At 54.9% G+C, this 24,020-nt stretch overlaps 3 protein-coding genes across 41 annotated transcripts in view; 1 reads left to right on the forward strand and 2 right to left on the reverse strand.

Annotated features, from left to right (window-relative positions):
• Positions 1-1,589: 1,589 nt before the first annotated feature.
• Positions 1,590-5,412, reverse strand: FEN1 (flap structure-specific endonuclease 1). The gene is made up of 2 exons (XM_045371978.3): positions 5,294-5,412; positions 1,590-3,006 (listed from the first exon to the last, which is right to left on the reverse strand). The coding sequence occupies exon 2, from the start codon at positions 2,983-2,985 to the stop codon at positions 1,843-1,845; it is 1,143 nt and encodes a 380-aa protein (XP_045227913.1). The 5' UTR covers positions 2,986-3,006; positions 5,294-5,412; the 3' UTR covers positions 1,590-1,842.
• A 300-nt stretch (positions 5,413-5,712) lies between these two features.
• On the forward strand, positions 5,713-9,184 carry TMEM258 (transmembrane protein 258). Its single transcript, XM_005577614.4, has 4 exons — positions 5,713-5,767; positions 7,718-7,827; positions 8,404-8,540; positions 9,077-9,184. Exons 1-3 carry the CDS (start codon positions 5,765-5,767, stop codon positions 8,528-8,530), a joined length of 240 nt encoding a protein of 79 aa, XP_005577671.1. The 5' UTR covers positions 5,713-5,764; the 3' UTR covers positions 8,531-8,540; positions 9,077-9,184.
• Positions 9,185-9,800: 616 nt separating this feature from the next.
• MYRF (myelin regulatory factor) overlaps positions 9,801-24,020 on the reverse strand; it is a 37,001-nt gene continuing 22,781 nt past the window's right edge. For 4 of the 39 annotated variants that reach the window (XM_015434615.3, XM_015434612.3, XM_065528045.2 and 1 more), the window contains 19 exons: positions 22,055-22,131; positions 21,756-21,866; positions 21,311-21,401; positions 20,724-20,924; positions 20,338-20,449; positions 19,716-19,825; positions 18,809-18,969; positions 18,662-18,734; positions 18,288-18,376; positions 17,928-17,996; positions 17,424-17,504; positions 17,171-17,259; positions 16,886-17,077; positions 16,391-16,642; positions 14,648-14,750; positions 14,342-14,416; positions 13,889-13,994; positions 12,420-12,494; positions 9,801-12,233 (listed from right to left, as the gene is read on the reverse strand). In XM_015434615.3, coding sequence (XP_015290101.3) covers positions 12,153-12,233; positions 12,420-12,494; positions 13,889-13,994; positions 14,342-14,416; positions 14,648-14,750; positions 16,391-16,642; positions 16,886-17,077; positions 17,171-17,259; positions 17,424-17,504; positions 17,928-17,996; positions 18,288-18,376; positions 18,662-18,734; positions 18,809-18,969; positions 19,716-19,825; positions 20,338-20,449; positions 20,724-20,924; positions 21,311-21,401; positions 21,756-21,866; positions 22,055-22,131 — 2,148 coding nt within the window. In that variant the 3' untranslated portion in view covers positions 9,801-12,152. Of the gene's footprint in view, positions 12,234-12,419; positions 12,580-13,603; positions 13,733-13,888; positions 13,995-14,341; positions 14,417-14,647; positions 14,751-16,138; positions 16,212-16,390; positions 16,643-16,885; positions 17,078-17,170; positions 17,260-17,423; positions 17,505-17,927; positions 17,997-18,287; positions 18,377-18,661; positions 18,735-18,808; positions 18,970-19,715; positions 20,151-20,337; positions 20,450-20,723; positions 20,925-21,310; positions 21,402-21,755; positions 21,867-22,054; positions 22,132-24,020 lie in introns of those variants that run through there. The other 35 variants (XM_074013436.1, XM_005577622.3, XM_074013432.1 and 32 more) reach the window with 25 other exon arrangements.

The raw sequence follows: 24,020 nt of genomic DNA on the forward strand, positions 1-24,020 counted from the left end.
TGGGATAGAACTTTTTGTCAGCATCAGAGTTTTCAAAAAGTACCCTAGTTATGAAGCCATTGTTGGGTAAACTTTATCCCATTCCAGCTTCAACCAGAGGCACTTGTATATCCTGAAATTTCACATAAGATTACATTTGAAGAATAGGTTTCTCCATTAAAAAACTTGAAAACTACTGGTCTTCAGGCTCCCTAACTGTTTAATCTGTCAAGACATTGCCAGCTTAAATTTCGGACAGTTACATAAGTGTCCATGTTAACTTCAAATGGCCCTGACAGGAATGCTAAAACATCGGACATTCAAATGGGCCAGTTCCCCACCAAGCTTTCTCAGGATTATAAAACTTTCAAAGTTCAAAAACATGCGATCTCTATGGGAAACAATACCTTGGATTTCAGTTTACAAAAGGAACAAGAAAATGGTTTCTGAATGGCAGCTTTCGGTTTACAAGTAGTGGCAAAGTAAATGCTTGGATGTTATGACGTAGATGATCTAACTTGTGAGACTTTCTCAAAGGCACTCCTTTGATCTCACATGAGAGATCTAGAAATCTATTCAAGGTATTAAAACTCCTCTCCCAGCAAGATGAAATAAAGCATCCTCCTCCTAATGGCTGAAGTTCCATCTGCTATGGCCATTTTATGGAGCATGGTGCCATCTTGTGGACACTCTCAAACCACCCATTGTTAATCGGGTGCAATTACACAGCATGTTGAGTGAAAAGGAAAACTATTTGGAGTCATGGTCACTTGGGATATTTTCAAATGTTCTCAAAGAACATGACATTTTGGTCACTTTTATAATTTTATTGACCTTTTTTCTTCATAACTTTAAAACAAAAACAGCGCATGAAAACCAGTGTCTTATCCCAGTCTCAACTCAGCTGATTGCCAGATGAACATCACCATCTTACTCCTCTGAATAACCAGACACAAATTACATAGCAAGTTCGAGTTTCTGCCCACCCAAGACATAGCCAATAATCAGTCACAAACACAGACACAGTCAACTCCAGGGGCTCCAGCTCTCTGCCTATCTTCTCTCAGCAGTTCCTCCCATCTGCTAAGAAGCACCTTCCTGATGGCTCTCTCTCAAGGTAAGTCAAGGCTGAACAAGACAGAAAAGCACAGTCTAGGTCCACCATCACCTCCCACTGGCCACCAGTTGACCAGCCAGGAAATCATTTCTGTACATCTTTTGTCTCCCCCTTTTATCTCCTCTCTTCTGCAAAACTTGTTGCTATCTATCACTTTCATGTAACAATGGACTTAGTGTCCATTAAACTGCCTGAGAAGTGGTTTGAGCCTGATATATTTTCCTGAGCTAAAAAAGGAAAAGTAGGCCGGGCGCGGTGGCTCAAGCCTGTAATCCCAGCACTTTGGGAGGCCGAGACGGGCGGATCACAAGGTGAGGAGATCGAGACCATCCTGGCTAACATGGTGAAACCCCGTCTCTACTAAAAATACAAAAAAACTAGCCGGGCGAGGTGGCGGGCGCCTGTAGTCCCAGCTACTTGGGAGGCTGAGGCAGGAGAATGGCGTAAACCCGGGAGGCGGAGCTTGCAGTGAGCTGAGATCTGGCCACTGCACTCCAGCCTGGGTGACAGAGCGAGACTCCGTCTCAAAAAAAAAAAAAAAAAAAAAAAAAAAAAAAGGAAAAGTACCTCTGTGGCCTTCTTGCCATTAAGATCAAGTAAAAAAGGGACTAGCACTACTGAAAAGGGTCACACTAGAAAAGCCTTAGAATCCTCTCTCCACTCCTGTGAAGGTTTCTCTAGTTGCAGCTCTTAAGGGTACAAGAGGGCAAATATTCTGGGGTCAAGGAGGTATAATGGGGAAACATTTATTTTCCCCTTTTAAACTTCCCTGCTGCCCCAGTCTTTGCCTTCTTCTTAGTGGATCCCTTGGGTTCTGGCTCCTTGCGCTTAGCTGAAGAGAGTGAGCCGGTCACCTTGAAGAAATCATCCAGGCGGCCCTGGGTGCTGCCTTGGCGGCTCTTACTCAGCCTCTTGACCCCACTGCGGATTCGCTCCTCAGAGAACTGCTTTTCACCACACATGAACTTAACCAGCTCTTCTTCATTTGGCTCGCTCCACTTCAGCTCCACAGACTCTGGGTCCAGCACCTCAGGTTTCAAGAAGAGCTGGTGAGCCTCCTTGTGGAGCCAATTTTCTGGCACAGGGTACTTGCTGGGGTCAAGTCGCCGCACAATCTCCTCGATGCTCTTGTGCTTCTGGATGAGGTCCACAGCCCGCTTGGGCCCAATACCCCGGATACTCTCACAGTAGTCACTGCCTAGCAGGATGCACAGATCCACAAACTGTTCCTGGTTCAGGCCCAGCTCCTGAAGAATCCGGCTCAGGTGGAATTCCTGGATTGGCAGCTTTTTGGCTTCACTGGCAGTCAGGTGTCGCATTAGCACAGGGCTGCCGAAGGTGAGGCAGTCCATGTCCTCAGTAGCCGCAGCATAGACTTTGCCAGCCTTCACCAGGGCAGCACAGCTGGCCTCTGCCTCGCTGGGTGCATCAAGATAAGGGATGCCCATGAGGCTCAGCAGATGTTTGCACTCATCGTTGTGCTGCTTAGTGACCTTCACCAGTCGCTTAGTGAATTTTTCCACCTCCTGCTCGGCCCCAGCAGCCTGAGCCTGCTGCAGCTGCTTCTCTGCCTCAGCCCGCCGCTCACTGCGTTTCGCCAGCTCACCTGACTTGAGCTGTGGCGGCTTGCCATCAAAGACATACACGGGCTTGATGCCATTCTCCATCATGCGAATGGTGCGGTAGAACATGCCCATCAGGTGGCTGGTGGTCTCACCCTCCTCGTTCTGCAGCACATCCCCACCCTGACGAACAGCAATCAGGAACTGATAAATGCTCATAGAGGCATCAATGGCCACCTTACGGCCAAAGTAGCTCTTGATGTCATTCTCCCGGATGGCACTGGGGGCCACATCAGCAATTAGTTTGGCCAGGCCTTGAATTCCCATGGCAACACAGAGGAGGAATGACTAAAAAAGAAAGGCAAGTCAGAGACGGAGGAAAGGAGAAGGGTTATAATTGGTGTTATCTCACCAACTTCATGCCTTCAACTAAATTCCACACAACAAAAAGGACAAGTCAGCACTGCTAAAGACGAACAAGACAAAGTCCTCATTCTCAAAAAACTCAGTCTAGCAGAATTTACTCAATAGTAAGGCTTAATGAGTACCAGAAATAGAACCAGGTGCTTAGAGAAATAAGATATTGTTGATATTCTAAGGTAGCAGCATTATTTATTATACAAAAAAACCCTACAACATGGGTCTCTATCAAGGACCACAGAAGGCCAGGGTGCCCAGCCCAGCTTGAGGAGTCCAGGGACCATAATGGCAGACCTGAAAGGCAAATACCAGCTAAACAAATAGATCTGATTTGTTTTGAGTCTCTGGAGAACCCTGACTGATAAGGCAGTCTTGAAAAAGGATTGCAAACATATCTGAATGGAGGTGATGTGGCTTTCTCACAAGCTTCTCTAAACTCTCTTCATCATCGCCTCAGCACATAAGAGTTTCTACTTTTATTATGATGTTACTAGAGTTTCAAGTCTTTCCCTTTGCGTTTTCCCTCCACTACTCAGTCTGAAATGTTAACTCCATGGCTCCTCCCCAGGTCCTGATTTAGGGGTCTGGCATGCTATAGTCACTGGGCTCAAAAAAGTATTGCACTTCAGAGTTCAGTGTTTCCCAGATAGCAGTGTTTCCCAAATCACCCTCACGATTTTTGCCACTTCCAACTAAAACCTGTACTTTCATTCACTTAGAATTTTTTTTTAAAAACTAAACTGGAAAACTCATAAGCAATAATATTTGTGTTCTATTAGTTATATTTTAATATGTGTTAAATATATAACTATTAAAAAGGATTTTTAGGAGGTGCAATTTAAAATCATCTTGCCATCCTGGGCAACACGGTGAAACCCCCTCTCTACTAAAAATACAAAAAAAAAAAAAAATTAGCTGGGTGTTGTGGCGCACACCTGTAATCCCAGCTACTAGGGAGGCTGAAGCAGGAGAATCACTTGAACCCAGGGGGCACAGACTGCAGTGAGCCGAGATTGTGCCACTGCACTCCAGCCTAGTGACATAGTGAGACTCCGTCTCAAAAAATAAAAACTCATCCTGTACCCACTGGCGGTATGTGTCCAATACTCCAAGAAATATTCTACCAGGGCCAGGCAAAGAGGCGCTGGCCAGTAATCCCAGTACTTTGGGAGGCCATCATGGGAGAATCACATAAGCCTAGGAGTAACAAGCTGCAGTGAGCTATGATTGTGCCACCACACTCCAGCCTGGGCAACAGAGCAAGACCTTGTCAAGAAAAGAAGAAAAGACAAATCAAAACAAAAGAGAAAGAAGAAATGGAAGACTCCACCAGGACTTTTCATTGTTCCCATTCTTCCTTCACAGGGTTCTTTCTAGAGCATCAATGACTGTTCAATTCTTCCTTCTAATTCAGTCCAAACACTTCAGCATGGCGTCACGATCTTTCATGTTCTGGTTCCCAACCTAACCTTACATTCTGGGATCTCAACAGAAAGCTGGAATAAGGCCCGCCTTTTTCAACTTTTCCTTAGCTGTGCCCTCCTCTCGCCATCCTCTCACGCGTCCTTCCAGGTCCATCCCTGGATTATTAATCAATTAATAATTAATTGATAATGAATTATTCATTTGATTAATATGAATAATTCCCCTGTGAATTGCAACGGCGAAAGCTCTGGCCTTGAATCCAGGCGCGGCATTTTCCATCCGTGTGACATTACCAAGCCACTGAGGTTTATGAAGAACGATTACCATGATTGTCTCTCAGGGCTGCTACCAGGGTTAACTGAGACAACAGACGGAAACCCCTAATGTCCCCTCTCCAGGCCTGTTCAACCCTTCGGCTCTTGCGTCAAGCCGGCGGCCCTGCTGGAATGTTGACTGAGGACCAGGCCGTGTAGCCCTTGATCCCCTTGCGGCGTCCCACAGACAGGCAGGCAGGCAGGATAGGGGCTAAACAACTCAAGTGTCAGAACTCTTTCTCGTCCAAGGTCTTAGGAAAAATACAACACGACCCCATAAGGTGGAACTTATTACCGCCTTTCTACAATGGAGGAAAGAGAGGCTCGGAGCTTACGCGACTGGCCCACGGCTCACAGGGGGAAAAGTGGCCGGACCGCTTGACTGCATATCACGCGCACTCCACACCCCGGCTCCCCACGGCCCCAGCGCCAAGCGGACCCCGTCGCCCCCGGAGGCGCTTCCCATGGGGTCTCACCTGGCCTTTGAGACACGAGGCCTCGGCAGCTAAAGCTTTGTTCGGGGTTGGCCCGGGCAGGCGGTTCCTAAACCTGATCTCCCTCCTCAGCTTAGCGGCGGGTCGCCTGACGCTCAACCGCCTTCCAAAGCCCGCGCTCCCATCACGTGACCTGCCCGCCACGCACAGCCTCTTGGGGAGTGTAGTGCAGGCTGCGTCCCCTCAGACGGCTACTCTCATGGCAACCAGTCCCTCCAGGGAGAACAGAGTCTCTCAGCGACCGTGGCGTACTCTTCTCCACCGCTTGTCCCTACTCCACCCACACCAAGTCCCCGCAGGCCCCTGCTCCCGCTACACCCGAAATCGCAGGACTACAAGTCCCCCAATGCCACTTGCGCCGGAGGCACTTCCTTTTCCGGTTGTGCTAGGCGCCTGCTCCTGCGGACGTGTGCTTCCGGTGGCAGAGCGGCGGATTAGCCTGCGCGGGGCAAAATGGTGAGAGGGTTAAGGGGAGTTCCCGACGGAGATGCGAGGACCCCTCGGGGTCTGACCCACACCGCGCTTCTCTCCTCAGACGCCAGAGATCCAGAGGGCTAGACGCTCCTGGAAACTCCGTCTTGGGCTGAAGGGTGGGGAAGGGGGAAACCCCTTGTCATGAACTCCTTAGGAGTTCATGGTTTCTTAGGTTTCTGAGCTCGCGATTTGTAAGAATGAGAGGCGTGGGGCGTATTTTGAATACCTTCCAGTTTGTATCTGTTATCTGTGGTGTGTTATCTTTATCTGGAAAGTTCTTCTGCCGAACCCGTGCCCATGCTACAATGCCCTGGGCAAATGTTGTTTCTTGGTGAGGCACTTCCAACTCTGAGGCACTTGGCCAGACTCTCCTAGGAGCGCCCACAGCCTCTGTACACGTTCCATGGACTCCTTTGTTTGCGGCCGCGCCTCCTAGTGACCACCGTCTGACGCGCATCTAGCTCTGGGATGATGTCTATTCATCTTTGTGTTCCCAGTGCCAAACAGAGGGGCTGTAATTGGAAGCTCAATAAATGGCAGTGATTGTCTTTATCATTTTGGGGGAAGGGGGCCGTGATTGTTTACTGAATTGAATTCCAGTGTCTCAGAACAATGGGGGCAGTTTACTTCTCTAGAGTTGTTATGTTCTGGATTTTAGAAGCGTTGGCTGACGGGTGACAATGAAGTTAACATTTGTACAGATCTTTACGTTTACAGCCCTCTTTCATAGGCGTTATGTCATCATGTTCCCTACAACCTTAGGAAGGAAGCAAATACCTATGGAGCAAAATCCTCCCTGCCAGGCACTAGAGTTTTGATTCATCATCTTTCTTATACATCAGTCCTGTGAAATAGATAATACAATCACTTTACTCAGACTCAGATTACTCAGTAGAACCAGAACTTGAATGCCTTCCCTGTAGATCACAAGATTCCGTAATAGTATAGGTAGTGAGGAAAATACTGAATTAGAAATTGAGGGCCAGGCTCGGTGGCTCACGCCTGTAATCCCAGCACTTTGGGAAGCTGAGGCGGGCGGATCATGAGGTCAGAAGTTCGAGACCAGCCTGGCCAGCATGGTGGAACCCCGTGTCTACCAAAAATACAAAAAATTAGCCGGGCATGGTGGTTCACGCCTGTAATCCCAGCTGCTCCGGAGGCTAAGGCAGGAGAATCACTTGAACCCAGAAGGCAGAGCTTGCAGTGAGCCGAGTTCGTACCACTGCACTCCAGGCACTTCAGCCTGGGCGATAGAGCAAGACTCTGTCTCAAAAAAAAAAAGAAAGAAATTGAGGCTGTGTGCGGCAATTCACACCTTTAATCTCACTACTTTAGGAGGCTGAGGCAGGCAGATCACCTGAGGTCAGGAGTTTGAGACCATCCTGGCCAACAGCAAAACACATCTCTAGTAAAAATACAAAAATTAGCCAGGTGTGGTGGCGCGCACCTGTAATCCTATAGTCCCAGCTACTCAAGAGGCCGAGGTATGAGAATCTCTAGAACCCAGGAGGCAGAGGTTACAGTAAGCCAAGATCGTGCCCCTGCCCTCCAGCCTGGGTGACAGTGAGACTCCGTCAAAAAAAAAAAAAAAAAAAAAAAAAAATTGAGATCTGGGTACCACCAGTGACTTATAGCAGGCGTCCTCAGCTTGGTGTCTATAGACACTGGTCCGCAAAGCTCCAGAAATTGTAGGCAAACTTTTTCTTGTATGTGGTTTTTCTCAGGCAGAGAGTTCGTACTTTTAGTCACATATTCATAGTGGTCAGATCATTGGCCTCAGAAAATGATAAGGACCATTGATCTGCAGCTACATTTCCAGGCCAAAATCAGCCTCTGTTTCACAGCAGCACCAGGCTCCTTGATAACCCCATGTTCTCTCCAGGCTGAAATCATGGAATTCTTTGATAATTCTGATCTCTTGCCTTCCCCTAGGAGCTCGAGGCCATGAGCAGATACACCAGCCCAGTGAACCCGGCTGTCTTCCCCCATCTGACCGTGGTGCTTTTGGCCATCGGCATGTTCTTCACCGCCTGGTTCTTCGTGTATCCTTTCACTGAGCAGCCAGAGGACCAGTGATTAGTGATTTGGGAGGCTAAGGGAGAAACCATGCTAAGTACATGGACCCCGCCAGTTTTGTACATTGGATTGGGGCTGGGAGAAGGTAAGGAGGGGAGGAGGGCTGGTTATGCCCAGGAGCAGGTTATGGCCTTATTTCCGAAGTTCAGGTGAGCTCAGTTTGTCCTTTGGATTTTCAGGACAGTGAGCAGGGAGGGGGCCTGGCTGGAGTGGAGGTGGGGAATAGGGGTGCTACAGTTGGAAAGGTGGCATAAGGAAGGGTGCACTCAGGTGTCGGGAGGTCTGAGGGATAGTCCCAGCTCCGGCCCTCATGAGCTATGTGACGTGGGGCAAGTGACCTAACTCCTCTGGGTCTTATTTTCTTCATGGCAGTGGAGCACCAGAGTCCAAAGCATCTCTTAGGCCCCTCTGCCTGGCTGCTCTGGGCTGGATATGCCTCCCAGAAGGCATTGAGCCAATACTTTTCTCCTCAGAGTGCCACTGGCTGGGCTCTCTGCACTCCACAGTCCATCCCTTCACTTTGCCTTAACTGCTGTGCCCAGTTACGAGGTCACCTCTACCAAGTACACTCGTGATATCTATAAAGAGCTCCTCATCTCTTTGGTGGCCTCACTCTTCATGGGCTTTGGAGTCCTTTTCCTGCTGCTCTGGGTTGGCATCTACGTGTGAGCGCCCAAGGGTAAGAGCTGCAATGGGATGGACGCATGAGCCAGGGAAGCCTCCCCATAGGCAGGTCAGCAGGGTCCTTAAAGCTCTTGCCAGCATGACCCCTTGGTTGATGGAGACAGACTCAGTGGAATGGGCAGGGACACTAGACATTTGTGCCTCTTTCCCTGCCCCTCATACAGACTTGAGCCAAATGTGACTTTGTCAATTCTGAGCTCACATGGCCCAAGGCCTCGATCTGCCTTTGGGATGTACCACGTAGGAGTGTGAATGCAGGCTTCCCATGGTTGTACATTTATGCTCTTAGAAGTCAGACCCCAGTGACTTGGAGAGGCTGCTGGGAAGTTGGCTGGCTGAAAGGGGGTCAAGATCCGGGGCTTAAAACTTGCTGCAGACAATCCACCAAACAGGCCACTGGGAATCAGCTCTGGTGGCTCATCCTCAAAGGCATGTGCTCGACAGCCTTTGCCCCAGGAGCACAGGGGTGCAGGGAGAGAAGGTAGAAAGAAGGGCCATTGGTCTCATTTTGATACCCCTCTCCTCTTTTAGGTAACAACCAGATGGCTTCACTGAACCCCTGCTTTTGTAAATTACTTTTTTTTTACTGTTGCTGGAAGTGTCCCACCTGCTGCTCATAATAAAGGCAGATGTATGGCAGTTCTGTCTGGGGTCCATTCTGCGGGGGTGGCGGGGTGCTGGGACCTACATTCCTTCCCCAATCTCTTCCCTTTCCCATTTCTCATCTGCCTTTCGCAGTTCCTGCTGCTGATCTACTTCAGGGGGATGAGATTTGTGTGGCACGGGTGTTTTGTCATTGGAATTTAAGGCTCACTTGAGGATAGGAAGGGTCTGGGCCTACCCTTTTCTGTTGTTTCTAGGACAGACTTCTCTAGGAACCCGCATCAGTCCTTTCTGCCCTAGGCCAGTCCCTGCCATAAACATAGCTACCCTTCTCTGTGCTGGGGCATCCTCACCAGGCTCGGCTTGTCCCCCTAAGAAGGCTTTTCCCCTCGGTGGCTACTTTTAACACAGGTGGGCAGCAGCGGGTGTGCGGGAGGGGAAGGTGTGGCCACGGGAGGGGCTGCTGAATCCACTCCTAACTCCAGTATGAAGCTAAGAGGATAAGGGGTATGAAGCATCCATTTGGCCCTCTGGCTCAGGAGCTCAGAGATTCCAGGCTTCTCAGGAAGAACTTTGAATTCCAGTTGGCCCTCGCCTCATAGGTGACTCCTCTCCCACCAGACCAATCCCAAGAAGAGACAAGGAGGCAAGCTCAGATACAAAGCAGTATTTATACATTTATTTATATATGTATATTTACTTCAGAAGAAAAGAACATTTCGGGGACAGGAAGCAAGCAGGCCCGGGGCTGCTTCCCTCACTGCCCACCTCAGAGTCAGAGTTGGCACACGATAAATACCAAGCTCAGGGAGAACTGGGAGTTAACTGGAAGGTAGGGGGCGCTCTATGCACACGCAGGCTTCTAAGGGGGCACAGAATGGGCAGGAGGATTTGCACTGGGAGGCCCTATGTACAGCTTGAAGCTAGGGGGAGATTAGCCCAGTGGCTACAGGAACAAACACCAAAGGAGAGAGGAGAAGGGAGGGATGACCTGCTGGACCCCAGGGCAGGGTTGGGGCCAAGACACACCATTGCCAGCCGGGCAGCTGGCAGCTTCTAGCAGGTGGCCCACTGACCTTCCCTGAAGCCCTTTTACCACAGGCTTAAGGCAACTTTGGTCCAAGGTTGACCCCCTCAAGCAGCTCGGAGCCCCAGCCTGGCCCCAACTCCTGCACTGAGGAACCCCTCCCCAGGCATGGAAACAGAGCCAGCTGCTAACAGGTTTGGGACTGTGCTGTGTCCAGATGGGCTCCAGGGGGCAGTGGACGGTCACTTTCCAGTTAAGGACTGAGGGGCCGCAGTCCCGTTGAGGAAGCCCAGGAATCCTATTACATGGAGTGGGGCTCGGCAGTTTTAAGGCATAGGGAGGATTCCCCTAGTGGGAGGGAGAACAAAGTCATCCTAAAGAAGGCTCAGCCCCTGCATGGTATGGGAATCATAAAATTCCTATGTCAGCGGAACCAAATTGGGGAGGGGGCTGGGAGGAAGCTATCCCTGCTATTCCTGCATTCCCCCTGCTGTTCCCTATCCTGAGGACAAGTGCTTTGAGATCAGTGGCAAAAGGGGGCCTGCAGTTCATAGGCTTCAAGGACTCGGCTCCACTATAGAAAGGCCTCCCATTCAAAGCTGAGAATGAGTGGTGGTACAGGGGCAAGGCCTGCTTCCCAAAGAGGTGGCAGCATACCACAGGGCAAGGACGGCAATTCCCTTTCCCATTTCTGGACCCATGGCAGACATGGCTAAATGAATACCACACTCCTTCCATGAGCCTGGGTGTAGCCTCAGAATGTACCAGGCACCACTAAGAAACTTGAAGTTGGCACTTAAGATACAACTTCTTCCCTAACCCAGGGTCTTGGTGGTTGGGAGTGGGATGGGTGTCTGAGGCTCCCTGGGAGGGATCAGAGTCAGAGCCCTGTCTTTGCAAGTGTCACACCCCTGCTCTGGCCCACTCGGAGCTTTCTAGCTCCATCCTTCCACTCCTTCCTGCCCTGGTTTAAGTGCATTTAGTAATTACTTCATTAATAACAGCAAAAGCTATTTGCATTTGCCCACCAGCCAAGACCAGGCTGCTGCTTGAGGGATTCCTGCTCCTCTGCTCAGAGAGAATGATGTGGTCACTGATCACTGTGAGCTCTGGACGCTCCCAGGAACGCAGGCAATGAAGCTGCAACACCATCTGGGTGCTCAAAAGGGAATTTCCTCTTCCCCGATATTCCTGGTTCAAGGCTCTAGGGCTTACCTGGCCCACTGGCCCCTACTGGTTCAGGCCTGTGAAGGGCTGAGGGTGGCTTCATCAGGCACTGAGTAGACTTAAGGCACAAAGTCAGTTTCTCCAACCCATCCAGGGCTGGCCTTGGCTGCCCTGGGACTTCTTGGGAGCCAAGCTCTCCCAGGGAGAAGAAACCTCCTGGGCCACACTTAAAGCTTAGAAATCCGAGTCTGGCGTAACAGGCAAACCCCAGAAAGTCCACTACCAAGCCATCCCCCAGGGAACAGCTTTAAGGGGGAGAGCCGTGTGCCCTCCATTGACTCATGGGAGTCCACCCAAGTCTCTTAGGGCTGGATCCAAGTCCCCTGCTGATCTCAAAGGTGGGCAGGTCCTCTCTCCAAGAGGGTTGGCCCCAGTCTCAAAAGGGGAGGCAGGGAGAGTGGGCTCTGAACAAATCAGGGCCACAGGCTTCCCCTTCCCTCCAGGGTACCTGAACCAGCCCTCCAACCACCATATCTGGAAAGAGGTAAACTGGTCCTGTCCTGGCCCCTAGGGGTGGCAGGCAGGAAGGCCCAGGAAGTCTCCGGCTCTCAGGTTCCCTCTGTGCTGTGAGGGACGACCAGCTGGAACAGTAACTCCAGTGTGAAGACTTCCAGTTTCACCAGTCTTGGGTAGGGCCAGTGAACAGCAGAGCTGGCCTACAGCAGGCTCCAGTGTAACACCATTGCATCCAGTATTGGGGGGTGCCTGGGCACCCCAGTCCCTGGTGCGGTGCTGCCTCAGGAGGGCAGCTCAGTTACACAGGCGGTAGAAGTGGAAGTAGTAGTCTGTGGCTGGCTGGACAAGAGCCTCCGAACTGCAGTTGGCCTGACCCTGGGTGGAAGGGCAGTGGGAAGGTGAGGCAGCTCTGGGGGTGTGAGACAGACGGCACTCCCTGCTGACGTTGCTTAACACTGTGCCCCCAGTGCTACCACATACTGTGCAAATCCCCCATTCCTCAAGCCCCACGTCGCAGATGGGTACCCAGACCTCCGGGGTAGGTGGGATGCCCCTGCTCACCAGCAGTGCCACCCGGAAGTGGTAGGTGAATTCGCGGAAGGACAGGATGGTTATTGGCCACTGGTGAGAGGTGCCCTGGAGAGAAGAGAGACGGGTCAGGACAGACGGCTGCCCTTATCCCAACCAGCATCTCTCACCACAGCCGTCACAGTTCTGGGGTCTGTGGGGAGTTTTATGAAGGAAAAAAGCAGAGAACTTTGAAGAAATGGGAAGGAGCATGTTCTGCTTTGGCAGAAGGAGCAATGGCAGCTACTCCATGCAGACTGTGCCTGGGACTGGCAGGTCCACGGCCACCTCTGCCTGGCCCCTGCCTCCTTCCCAGTCCTGTTGTGCTGGGTTCCCTCACCCGCTATGCTCTGGGCACATCAAAGTATTTCATTAGCCCCATCCTCAGGACAATCCAATGACACAGTGCTGCTACTAGCCCCATCTTCTGGATGAGGAAACTGAGCCACTTGCCTAAAAATCACAGTGTGGCAAAATCACACAGCTGGGATTCAAACCCAGGTCTGTCTGGCTGTCTCCCTCAGGGTGGCATGCAGCCTGCCCATCTACCTGAGGCTTTGGCTGTGCGTCTGTGATGTGGTTTCAGGCCCAAGCACCATGTCTGCTGCATGTCTAGCTGGGCTCTCCGTCTCTCTCAGACACTGGCTCTTCTGCAGGGCCACAGGGCTCGAGCCTCCCCGAGAAGCACCCCCTCCTCTGTTGCAGGAGCTTCCTGTACGTCTTTTCTCCCTCACTATAGAGTACGTTCTTAGAAATCAAAACCTGTGTCTGCTCCACCTCTCTCCCCTGCAGCTGGGCCCACCCAGCACAGGGCCTGGGACAGATGGGGCCCCAGTCAATATTTTCTGAGTAAACACATGAATGGGCGAGAACAAAAAATCACTACTTCCCTTAATTTGGCCTGAGAGTCTTCTCCCGTGGCCTCTTAGGCCCAAGGAGAAACTGGGGGTCCATCGGCCCCAGGGACAGCTATAACTTCCGATTACTTGGCCAGGGAGGAGCTGGCCATCCAGTTCTCCCAGAAGAGGTGGCCAAACATGGAGCCTGAGGGGTCCTGTAATGCTGCACATCTAGCTGTGCCACTTCCCCAACCTGAGCATGAGGTCAGCTCCTTCCTGCTTCTGCAGACACCTCCAGTGAGCCACAGCCCTCCCCGCCATGGGCTTCCAGACACCCACCTGTTTCCATCATTGCACTCTTCCACATTAGCCCCTGTGATCTGCTTTCTTCCCCAGGTCTCCAGCATGGCAGGGCCAGGAGATGCTCAGCAGAGTGAAAGGAACAAACACGGGCACGCGTGCCCCTCCCTGGGACACAGAGGCCCAGGCCCCAGAGTGTCCCTTGTGGAGATGGCTTCACTCTGTAACTCCCAGCTCCTGCTCCTTGCCCATTTGGGGGCCCAGTTGTGCCAGGAGAGAAGCAGCTCGGGCCTGGCCAGCCCACAGCTTCCCAGTCCCACCTACCTGGGTGTCCTGGTGGGTGTGGAGACTCTGTGGAAGGCTCCCTTCCTCACACGGCTCCTCCTTTGACCTCAGGCTGCACAGCATCACAGACACGGGGGAGGAGGAACTGGAGACAGGCCCAGATAGCAGAGAAATGAGGTTTTGGAGTCCCTCAACCTCAGCCCCCTTCCAGCCAGCCTGCCTCTGAATCTCCACCCAGCCTGAAACACCACATAATAACCAGGGCCCTCGAACAAAACCTTTCCCATCGACCATCCCACGTGGTCCTCAGGCCATGAGATCAGGTCATTTAGCCAATTAACCACGAAGCAGGCAATGAAGTCAGCACTCATCCCACCATGTAGGAAATACCAGAAACTCTCCAGCTATCCTCAGACTTGGCTGTTCTGAGGCTCTGCAGGAGATTCTCCCTGGCTCCCCTCCTGCCTCCCGCTTCCCCGTGCTGGCACTCACTTCATCTGCAGAGTCAGGCTGAGGTGCAGTGGGGTGCCGCTGCTGACAGGGATGTGGTAGGTGAAGTTCCCAGGCCTGCAGGGGCAAAACTGGCACCTTAGCCTGAGGGCACCCTGCCACCACCCCCCACCCGTGGACTCCTCAGCCCCCAATCTGTACTGGAGCCCTGCAGAGGCCTGGAAAGGGGCTGCCCTGCCTTATGGGAGAGGCTTCTCACTGAGGGGGCAAGTTCTGGGCAATCTGTACCACCTGGGCTCATGTCACCTGAAGGGACCTCCCTGGGTGAAGGGAGGGAGCCCAGCCCACCTGCAGGCATCCCCTGGAGCACAGTACTGGGAGGTGATGGGCATCGAATTCTCCAGCACCTGGATGGAGGTCAGGGAGGGCACTGGCTCTGCAAGGAGAGAGGCTGTTGGGGCAGGAGTAAGGTGACAAGGCAGGACACAAGTGAGAAGCAGGCAAGTCTTTCCTTGCCAGACTTGGATCAGTCACTCACACCTTAGTATGAATAAGTTCCAAGTTATTTTTTTCCAGACCTCCACAATGGCCAGAATCACACTACACTGTTCCCTCAGCAGCCCTAGGACTACCCAGTTCCCATGAACCTGACATCTGCCTCCTCAAAAGAACTGGAACACCTAGAAGGAGGGATGGGTCTTCACATCCCTTGCCAGGTATGCAGGAGCCCGCTCAAGGCCTCCGTTCCTGACTGCGGGCATCTCTCCCAATTCTGGGTTCAGAAACATCAGTTACACTGGTAGCTTGAAATCGGCGGTTGTGACAGCATCACACAAATCAGGCTCCCCCCGCCCCGAGGCAGCACGCTGCTCCTCGCAGCCTCCCTGAACAGACCCACTGCAGGCTGGCTGGCTGGGTAGGGTGGGACTGAAGTGTGACAAGCCAGATGGGGAGACAGGCCTTCTTGCTCATCTAGTTCACGTACAGTCTTGCTGCTGCCTGACTATCCACCCAGGAAGGGGGAAGCTGGGGCCACTCAACATTTGCTGGACCTGGTATGTTTTCAGCTCTGAGGCATGACCCAGGGACCCAAGGACCCCAACAGGATCCAGGACACCCTGTGTGGCCAGGACAGGTATCAGATACAGATGAGATGGAAGGTGCCCTTCCCACATCCCTTCTGGGCAAATTCCAAAGATCCTTTAAAGAGTCAGCTCAAATGTCACCAACTCCAGAGAAGTTTTCCCTGATCCTCCCCACCTGTGTCCAGATTAAGTGTCCTCCCCAGTCCCAAAGCTACCGGCATGTCCCCTCAGAGCCTCATCACACTGCTGTGTTTTCATCTCTGTGAGGTCTTTGGGGACAGGAGCGTATCCGTCTTCATCACCCCCAGTCCCCTGTACAGAGCCGGCCACAGAGTGGCAGGCAGCTCAGTAAATGGGTGCCTGGTAAACATCTCCCCCATGGGGTTCCCCCATCACTTTGAATTTCCATCTCTGTAAGCCACATTATGTTCCAGGGTTTCTTTTTCTTGAAGCCACAAAGCCCATCAAATGAAAGTTAGTGAGAGCAGAGCTGCCTGGTTGAAGCCAGGAAGCCTCCCACCCTCCCCTTCAACCCCCAGGGCAGCCCCCAGGGTGCCTCAGAGGAACCCAGTTTGAAAACTGAATAAAAGGTTCTGTAGCTTTGTTAAAACCAAAGATATGAGTTTGGGAAATAATAGGCGAGACCCGGTATAGCACCCTCCTGGTGCTGGCATGGTGAAGGAGGCATCAGGCTCGGTATCAAATATAAGCCCCGCCTCAGAGGGGCTGTATAACCCTGGGCAGGTCACTTCACCTTAGTCTCCATCCCATTTCTTCAGCTGAACAATAGGAACAACAATTCCTTTCTTGCAGGAGTGCTGTGAGGACTAAATGAGATGATTTATGTAAGGCTGCGGGCCTGATTCCTGACCCTTACTCTATGCTCAGCAAATGTCTATTGACTGACAAGTCTGAACCCAGACAGTCACATGACTGGGCTGAGGTGGGCCCTAGCCAGTGAGCCTTGCCAGGCTGGGCTGGGTATTATCAGGGGTGCAGCAAGTACCTGACTGGCCCTGGCCCCAGGTGGGCTGAGCAGGGCCCACGCTGGACTGGGGGGCCCCTCGGCGGGCCCGGCCATGGAAACCAAGGCTGGGACTGTTCTTGGCTTTGCCCAGCCCCCCAGGGAAGGGGACTGCAGGGCTGGCCAGAGGCTCCAGGCTCTTGTGATGCTTGGAGTGGCCAATGCCATTGACTGAAAGACCCCAGGACTTGGCTCTGATGTTGGTGACTGGCAGAAGGGCCATCTGGCTGGGGCCTGTGGATAGAACCAGGGACAGGCTGAGAAGCAGGGAGCTGGCTGCTTCCTGTCCAGCTGTCTCTAGGGCCCCATAAGACTGAGTGAACCCCATGTGTCTCTTGGTCCTCTCAGGGGAACTTCCCAGTCATTGTCCAGAGCCCCTTTCTGGGCTCCAGGAGACCCTCCCACCAATGAGTATTTGGGCCTTTCTCTCTACTCAGGTAGCCCTCGCCCCAAGCTCCAGCCCAGAGAAAGCCTTACCTGAACGGTTGGTGCTGGGGCTGGGACTTGGGCTGAGAACATGGCCAGGGTTAAAGCTGGGGCCAAGACTAGGACCAGTGGTAGGGTTGGTGGTGGGTGAGGAACAGCAGACGACAGGGCAGGGGTGGCTGGAACATAGGTCCAGGGTGCGGATGGCAGAACCTGGGGCCGAGCTGGTGAGGCTGGTGGTCACTGAGGAGGCCAGAGGCTGTGTGAGCCGGAGGAGCCCCCAAGAGAGAACATAGCAACCTCCCCGTCCCACCCCAGACCTGCCCAGACACGCACCCAGCAGCAAAGTGGGCTGTATGCCTGGTAGCCCAGTGGTTATGGGGGACTGTCGGAGCTGCGTGGTCCCAAAGCTCTGGCTGGACCTGCTGGGGAAGGATGAGCTGAGCTCAGAGGGGCTGGGAGAGCCTGAGGGGAGAGGGCCTGGCAGTCCTGGAGAGGCAGGAGGGCAGGAGAAGGCAGAGAGGGAGGGGAGGGAGGCAGGAAGAGGGGCAGCAGGAGCCAGAGGAGAGGGGTGCCGGTCAGCACGTACCATGGGCACAAGGCCTCACTCCCCCCAGGGGGCTGGGGCCGGAGCAGGGCCAGGAGACAGGAAGTGGACACGGCAAAAGAGCTAAGGGGCAGCAAAGAGGCAAAGGGTGAGACAGGCAAAGGGGAAGAGAGAAGAGAAGACACAGTCAGAGGTGGCCCCAGGAGCTGGGGGTGACAGTGGGCTCACAGAGCCCAAGGCCCTGCCCTGGCCCTCCTTCTGCCTACCCCATGTTCCAACCCCAGCCCCTCAGACAGCCCTGACTGGCAGGCCCAGCTACCTGCAGGGGCACTAAACAGGCCAGACACAAACATTGGCGTCAGCAGGGACTGGCAAAGGCTGCCCACCCTCCAAGGAGGCCCTCCCTGGACCCCCACAGCACCCCAGCAGGCTGAGAGGCTAAGGATGAACTCCTTTAGAGAAGACAGTCTCATGGCTCTCTGACCTGGGCCTGCCCACTGAAGCCCCACCTGGCCTGGAGGCTTGGCATGGCATCCAGGAACCTACCCGTCAGTGTCTACCAGGTCCTCCTCTGTGCGCAGGCTCAGCACGTACAGTGTGGACATGGACACCACGCTGGAGCCACGGAAAAGGGTGACTGTTAGAGCTGGAGCCACCAGCCAGTGCCCTCTCTCCAGGACAAGGCTGTGGTCCTTGCTCCTGAAGCTGGGCTCCCAGGTGATGCCTGCAAAATGGGTCACCCCAGAGGGGAGGAGGCAGAAAGGCCCACCTCACTGAGACCTCAGCTGCCTGATCTCCCAAGCTACGTCATCCTCTTCCCCTAGGCCTGAGCCCATGGGCAGCTGACTCCACTGGGTAGCTCCACTCCCCTAGTCAACCACCCTGAGAGCCCAGGGGACAAGTCACCTGAAGGCCATGACCACCACCAGGGCAATGATGGTTCCCTGCAGGAAGCGCTGGCTGATGCAGGCCTGGTCCGGAACCACGGACGATGACTGAGGACCAAGAGGAAAAGTGCAAATGCAAAGAGGGCCAGGCTGAGGCTGCCTGCAGTGGGCTCTGCTGGAGGTCGGGCGGGGGGTGGTGGTTAAGGGGGTGCCCCATTCCTCCAGGGGGCAAAAGGAGAAGAAAGAGAAACTGGGGACTAGGAGGGCTACAGAGTCACAAGGAGAGGGAAGCACCAGAGGCCATGAGGCTGGAGAACTGCAACCTGGAAAGGGAGGCAACAAGGGGTGGGGAACTCCCCATCCAACCCACCTGCCATGCCTGCTCACCCTTACCTTGCTGGCCACCTTGGGGGGCCTCTTCTTGTGGGGGACACTGCCTGCCCGGCTGAACTGGCTCCCTGCATGACTGCAGCAAGAGGGCCAGGATCAGGGGTGTCCCCGGGAAGAAGGGTCTCACCTTCCCCCACCCCGCACCCCTACCTGAAGGCGCCCGAGCTGCCAGTGGATTTGAGGCTGTCGAGCCGCCGCAGCTTGGCCAGCTTGTGGCTCCAGCGCTCCAGCTCATCAATGCGCGTCTCCAGGTTGTCCGTCAGCTTGCACAACTCCTTCACAGCCCCCACGTTCTCCATGAAGATGCGCTCCTGCCATGGGCCATAGGCCAACACAGAGGGCCCAGTCAGGCCTGGGAGCCCCAGACTGCCAGACCTCCGGGGGCAGGAGGGGCGGCCACTGTCCTTGGCCACCGGGAGGCCCTCAAAGCCTCCCTACCTGGGCGGGCCCCTCCAGTCCAGCCTCAGCACCCACAGCTCCTGTGCCTGTCTCCAAGCAACACCCCCACCTCTGCACCTTCACCTGGGCTGTCCCACCTGCCTGAATGGCCCTCCCCACTCCCTGCCAGAGCTCTCCTCCCCTAAGCCTGAAGGCTGCAGCCCCGGGATCTGCCCCCTCTGATGACTGCTGTCTCAGATGTCAGCATTTCACTATTCAACTGGGGTGGAGACCCATTACATGCCTCCTTGGCGCCCAGACTCAGGACAGGTGACAAAAGTCATCCTCACAAGAAATCACGTATTTCAGCGTGGAGGTAACCATACGAGGATGTCTGCAGTTCTATTACTGCCCTCATTTTACTGGGGGTGGAAGGCCATGGCCCTCCCCAGGGTTTCTCTTGCCCTTGATCACACAGGCTCCAGGGGCCAAATCCCTACCCACTCATCTCCTTGAACACTCACCCCTTCCCTGTGGGGTGCAGAGGGCACTCTGGAAGCAGCATGAGAGCTGAGGTTGCTCCTGCAGTGCCCCCCCCCAGTATCTATGGAGGTGATGAGTGTCCCCCAGCTGCTCCCCCCTTGCCTCTGGGCCCCTTCCCATTGCCTCACCCACAGACCTTGTTCACCACCAGGAAGTTCTCTATGGTTTTCCCATTGGCAAAGACCATGTCTCCGGTGTCTTTCACAGCCTCAGGCAAGATCTCCTTCACCTCCTGAGCGATGACACCTGGAGGTGGGGGACAAGCCAAAGATGGGTGGGGGGGTGGGAAAGGGCAGGATTGGAGAGGGTAAAGTTCTGGAACCCAGAGATTTGGATTCCAAGGAGCCCTGGAGCAGGGGGATCCCCGAACAAGTGTTCACAGAATTGCAATTCCAGGGCTCAGGTGTAAGGTTCCCGGGCTGGTGTGGGGCGGATTCCTGGGGGTAAGGATCCCAGGGGGAGTGGGTAGTATTCCGGCAGGTTAAAGGTAGGATTCATCTAGCGAAGGACGAGGGTCCCTGGGCCGCGATTCTCGGATTTCCACTGACAAATGGGGCGAGGTTCCGGGGACCTGGAGAGGTGCGATTTTCCAAGGTCTGAGGGGCGGGACTTCTAGAAGGCATGATTCCCAGGGGCGCAGTTCCAGGAGTCAAGAGGAGGGGTTTCTGGGAGTAGGATTTCCAGGTGACGGGGCGAGGTCACTGAGACCCGTGGTTTCTGGGTTCCCGGACCCCAGTCCGCGCCAGCCCGGTCCCTACCTGTCTCTGGCGCAGTGGCCTCGATGCCCGCGCTGGCGGCGAACTCGGGCTTGTATCTGTAGTGCACCAGCCGCATGCGCGAGATCCTCTTCAATTGCTCGGTGGTGTCCACCTGCGGGGAGCCAGGCCCGGGAATGAACCCCTCCCCTCCTGCGGCGGTCCCGGAGCAGGCCCCGGAGCCCAGGAGGGCGGCAACCTGGAGGCTGCAGTGTGGAGAGGAGATCCTACTACTGGAGTCGTTAGATCGGGATTGGAGGCCAGCCTCCCTCCCTTCCTTCCCCGGCAGCCCCGCCTTTCCGCGTGGTCACGCCCCCTCCCCAGCAGCCCCGCCCCCGCGACCCGCCCCAGCCTCTAGCCCCGCCCGGCCCCCACAGCCCCGTCCCCACCTCCTGCACGTGTTCCTTGGCGCGCAGGTCGGAGGGGTGCATAAGCGAGCCCATGACCTTGACATTCCCGTGCACAACCAGCGCCTCGTCCGGCCGGTCAGTGTTGATGCCCACGCGGCCGTGGTGGAAGACGGTGTCGGGCACCTGTGCCCGCTGCCACAACACATCGCTGTCGCTCTCGAACTGGCCTGGGTTGGAGGCCTACCGCGAGTTGGGGCTGGATCAGTCCTGGGGGATAGGGAGGGGACCTGCAGGGCCCTGGGAGCAGGGGAAACTCCACAGCAGCCCCTCCCCTTCCAGCCAGGGCTTCTCACTGCACCAAGCCCAACTTGAACTATCCCTCCCATTGTGACAACTTTTTCTCACTTGTGGGATCCCAGAAGCTACCAGGTCTTTGTCCACCTCCCTGCTTTACTGTGGAGACCCTGCAGCCCAGAGAGGGTGGGAGCCTTGCCCAAGGCCACACAGCCAGTGCCTAGCAGGATGAGCATGCCCACTCTTGACTCTCAGGACCCGGGTACTTCTGCTTGCTGTTTCTCCCAGCCCTAGGGAGGGCTGTCTACGCCCTGGGAGAAGGTGGCCCTCACCCGCACGATGATGCGCTCTGAGATCTGGGCAGCCAGCGTGTAGTTCTGGTTCTGTGCGTGGGCCTGGAGGGCCACGACCAGCATGAAGTACCTGGGACACACAGGGGTCTCAGAAGTATTCAGGGCCTGCCCCCTCCCCAGGGCTGGCCTACCCTTTCCCTGGCCAGATGCATGTTCATCTCACCCATCCTACAGAGGAGGAACCCGAGCCTCCACCAGGGGGCAGAAATTCCCCAGAGCCCACAGCAAGAAGCCAGGGCTGTTTCTCAACACAGGAGCCAGGCTTCTGCTCTTCCCACCCTTAAGTCAATGAAGGGCTCTAAATCTCAGGTCTCTCATCTGTGAAATGGCTCAGCCTGTAGGGCTGTGTGCCTGGTGTGCCACACAGGGCGGTGTCTTCCTGCCTCAGAAATGGAGGGCTCGGGGCAGGCTCCCACCTGCTCACCTCTGGTCAGGGTTGGGCTTGCCCTTCTTACGCATGTTGTTAGCGGTGGTCTCGCTGAAGTGCAGCCGCCCCACAGTCACCTTCGTGACCTGCTCAGGGGGCAGATTGACCCTGCAGAGGAGAGGCAGGGTGCTCAGGGGGCATGGAGGGAGGCTGCAAGAGCCACGCCGCTCAGGGGCACCCAGGCCAGCAACGTAGGCAAGGCGGACACCCTGGGTGCCTCCCTGGCCCCTCCATTCCCAAACCAGCTTTAGTGTGGGTCCTTCTAGGTACCACCCCCAACAGGGTCAAACACTCACGTGACCGGGTTGAAGGGCCGCTTGCTCCGGTCTGACTGGGACTGCTCGATGTTAATGGACTGGTTCAGGGCCTCCAGCTGTGGGGAGTGAAGCCAGTGGCACCTCAGGATGGGGCTACCCAGGTGGTCCTGCCCTGCTGCCCCCTCTCAGCCAGGCCTGGCCCAGCTAGAGCTCACCAGGAAACAGGGCAGCACCCAGCCCTCAGCCGTGTTTCCCACAAGCTCAGATGCCTTCTGCATGGTCACACCCCCTCACACCCTACTTCACACCCACACCCTCCTCACCCCCTCACAGCATAACACTCCCCCAACTTCTGCACAGCTGCGCATGCACAGTCACTCCCCAAACACCCACACCCCCATTCCACACCCACACACTCCCCCCACCTCTGCATGTGTGCACACACACACACACACTCACAGCCCCACCCTCCCTCAAGGCCATACCCACACACCTCACAGCAGCCTCCAAGCCCATCCACTTGCACCCAGGCCCACTCACTCCCCAGATCCTCTCCATACCCACGTCTCCTCTACTCCTCCATGTGCACTGGCAGAGCCATGCCAAGGTGCCATGCCTGGCTCACTTATGACACCGAAGTCGACAGACCCAGCCATGCTCCCAGGGAGCTCATAGACTCAAAATCAGCCACTACTGGGGTTGTGCTGTGGTGCCTCCCAATAGGCCTCAGGGGAGGGGCCCTGGGGAAAGGACTAGCATGGAGTCTGCCCGGAGAGGAGGGATGTGTGTTGGGAAGGGCATCCAAGGCAAAGGGAGCTGCAGGGTGGAGGGCAGGGGCTGTGATGGGCACGAGAGGTTTGGGGTACCACACGTGGCAGAGCTGGATTGGAGAGCAGGGCCCCCAAGGCCCCCGTGGTGCAGCTTGGAAGCCGGGGCTTTGATGGGAAGACACTGGGGGCCTTGGAAGGATAGGGAGTGCCGTGGCCCCCTGAGTCTCAAGTGGGCCAGGAGTTGGGGGTCCCAGCTGCCATGGACATTCTGACAAGGAATGGAGGTAACCCAGACCAGGGGATGGACAGGAAAGAGGCAAGGACCGGACCAGGTACAGGGATCTTCCAGGGCAATAGCAGGGCCAGATGCATGATGAGAGGGGAAAGAGGGCCCTGACCCAGATTTGTGGCTCAGGTAACTAAGGCCCTGCACCCCATTCCCTGAGAGGGGAGCCCAGGGTGGGAGGCAAGTGTGCAGGGAGTTTAGTTTGGGACCTGGAGCTGAGGCACCTGGTACAGGGCTCGGGAGATGGGTCTTGACTGGGGTTGCAGACTTGGGAATCACAGGCTGGAGCAGGAAACGGGGTGAGAGGGAGGCAGGGAGGCAGAGAGGCAGGGAGGCAGGCTAGGGAGCCCAACGAGAGGGAAGCAGGCTGAGAAGCCTAACGTTTAAGGGGCAGGCACAGGGCGAAAGGGAGGCAGGGAGGCAGGAATGCAGGTTGAGGAGCCCAACAAGAGGGAGGCAGGCTCAGGAACCCAATGTTTAAGAGGCAGGCGCAGGGCGAGAGGGAGGCAGGCTGAGGGGCAGGCACAGGGAGAAAAGGAGGGAGGGCGGGGTGGCAGTGGCAGGGCAGGATCTAGTTTACACATACAAACACACACACACATTCGCACACATGCTTGCCTTTTTTTTTTTTTTTTTTTTTTTTTTTTGAGATGAAGTCTCACTCTGTTGCCAGGCTGGAGTGCAGTGGCACGATCTCAGCACCCTATAACCTCCGCCTCCCGGGTTCAAACGATTTTCCTGCCTGCCTCAGCCTCCCGAGTAGCTGAGATTACAGGCCCGCACCACCACGCCCAGCTAATTTTTGTATTTTTAGCAGAGATAGGGTTTCACCATGTTGGCCAGGCTGGTCTTGAACTCCTGACCTCAAGTGATCTACCCGCCTCCCAAAGTGCTGGGATTACAGGCGTGAGCCACAGCACCCAGCCAACCCTTGCTTTTTCTGGGGTCT

This window comes from Macaca fascicularis, chromosome 14, assembly GCF_037993035.2.
Source record: "Macaca fascicularis isolate 582-1 chromosome 14, T2T-MFA8v1.1".
NCBI classification, from domain to species: Eukaryota; Metazoa; Chordata; class Mammalia; order Primates; family Cercopithecidae; genus Macaca; species Macaca fascicularis.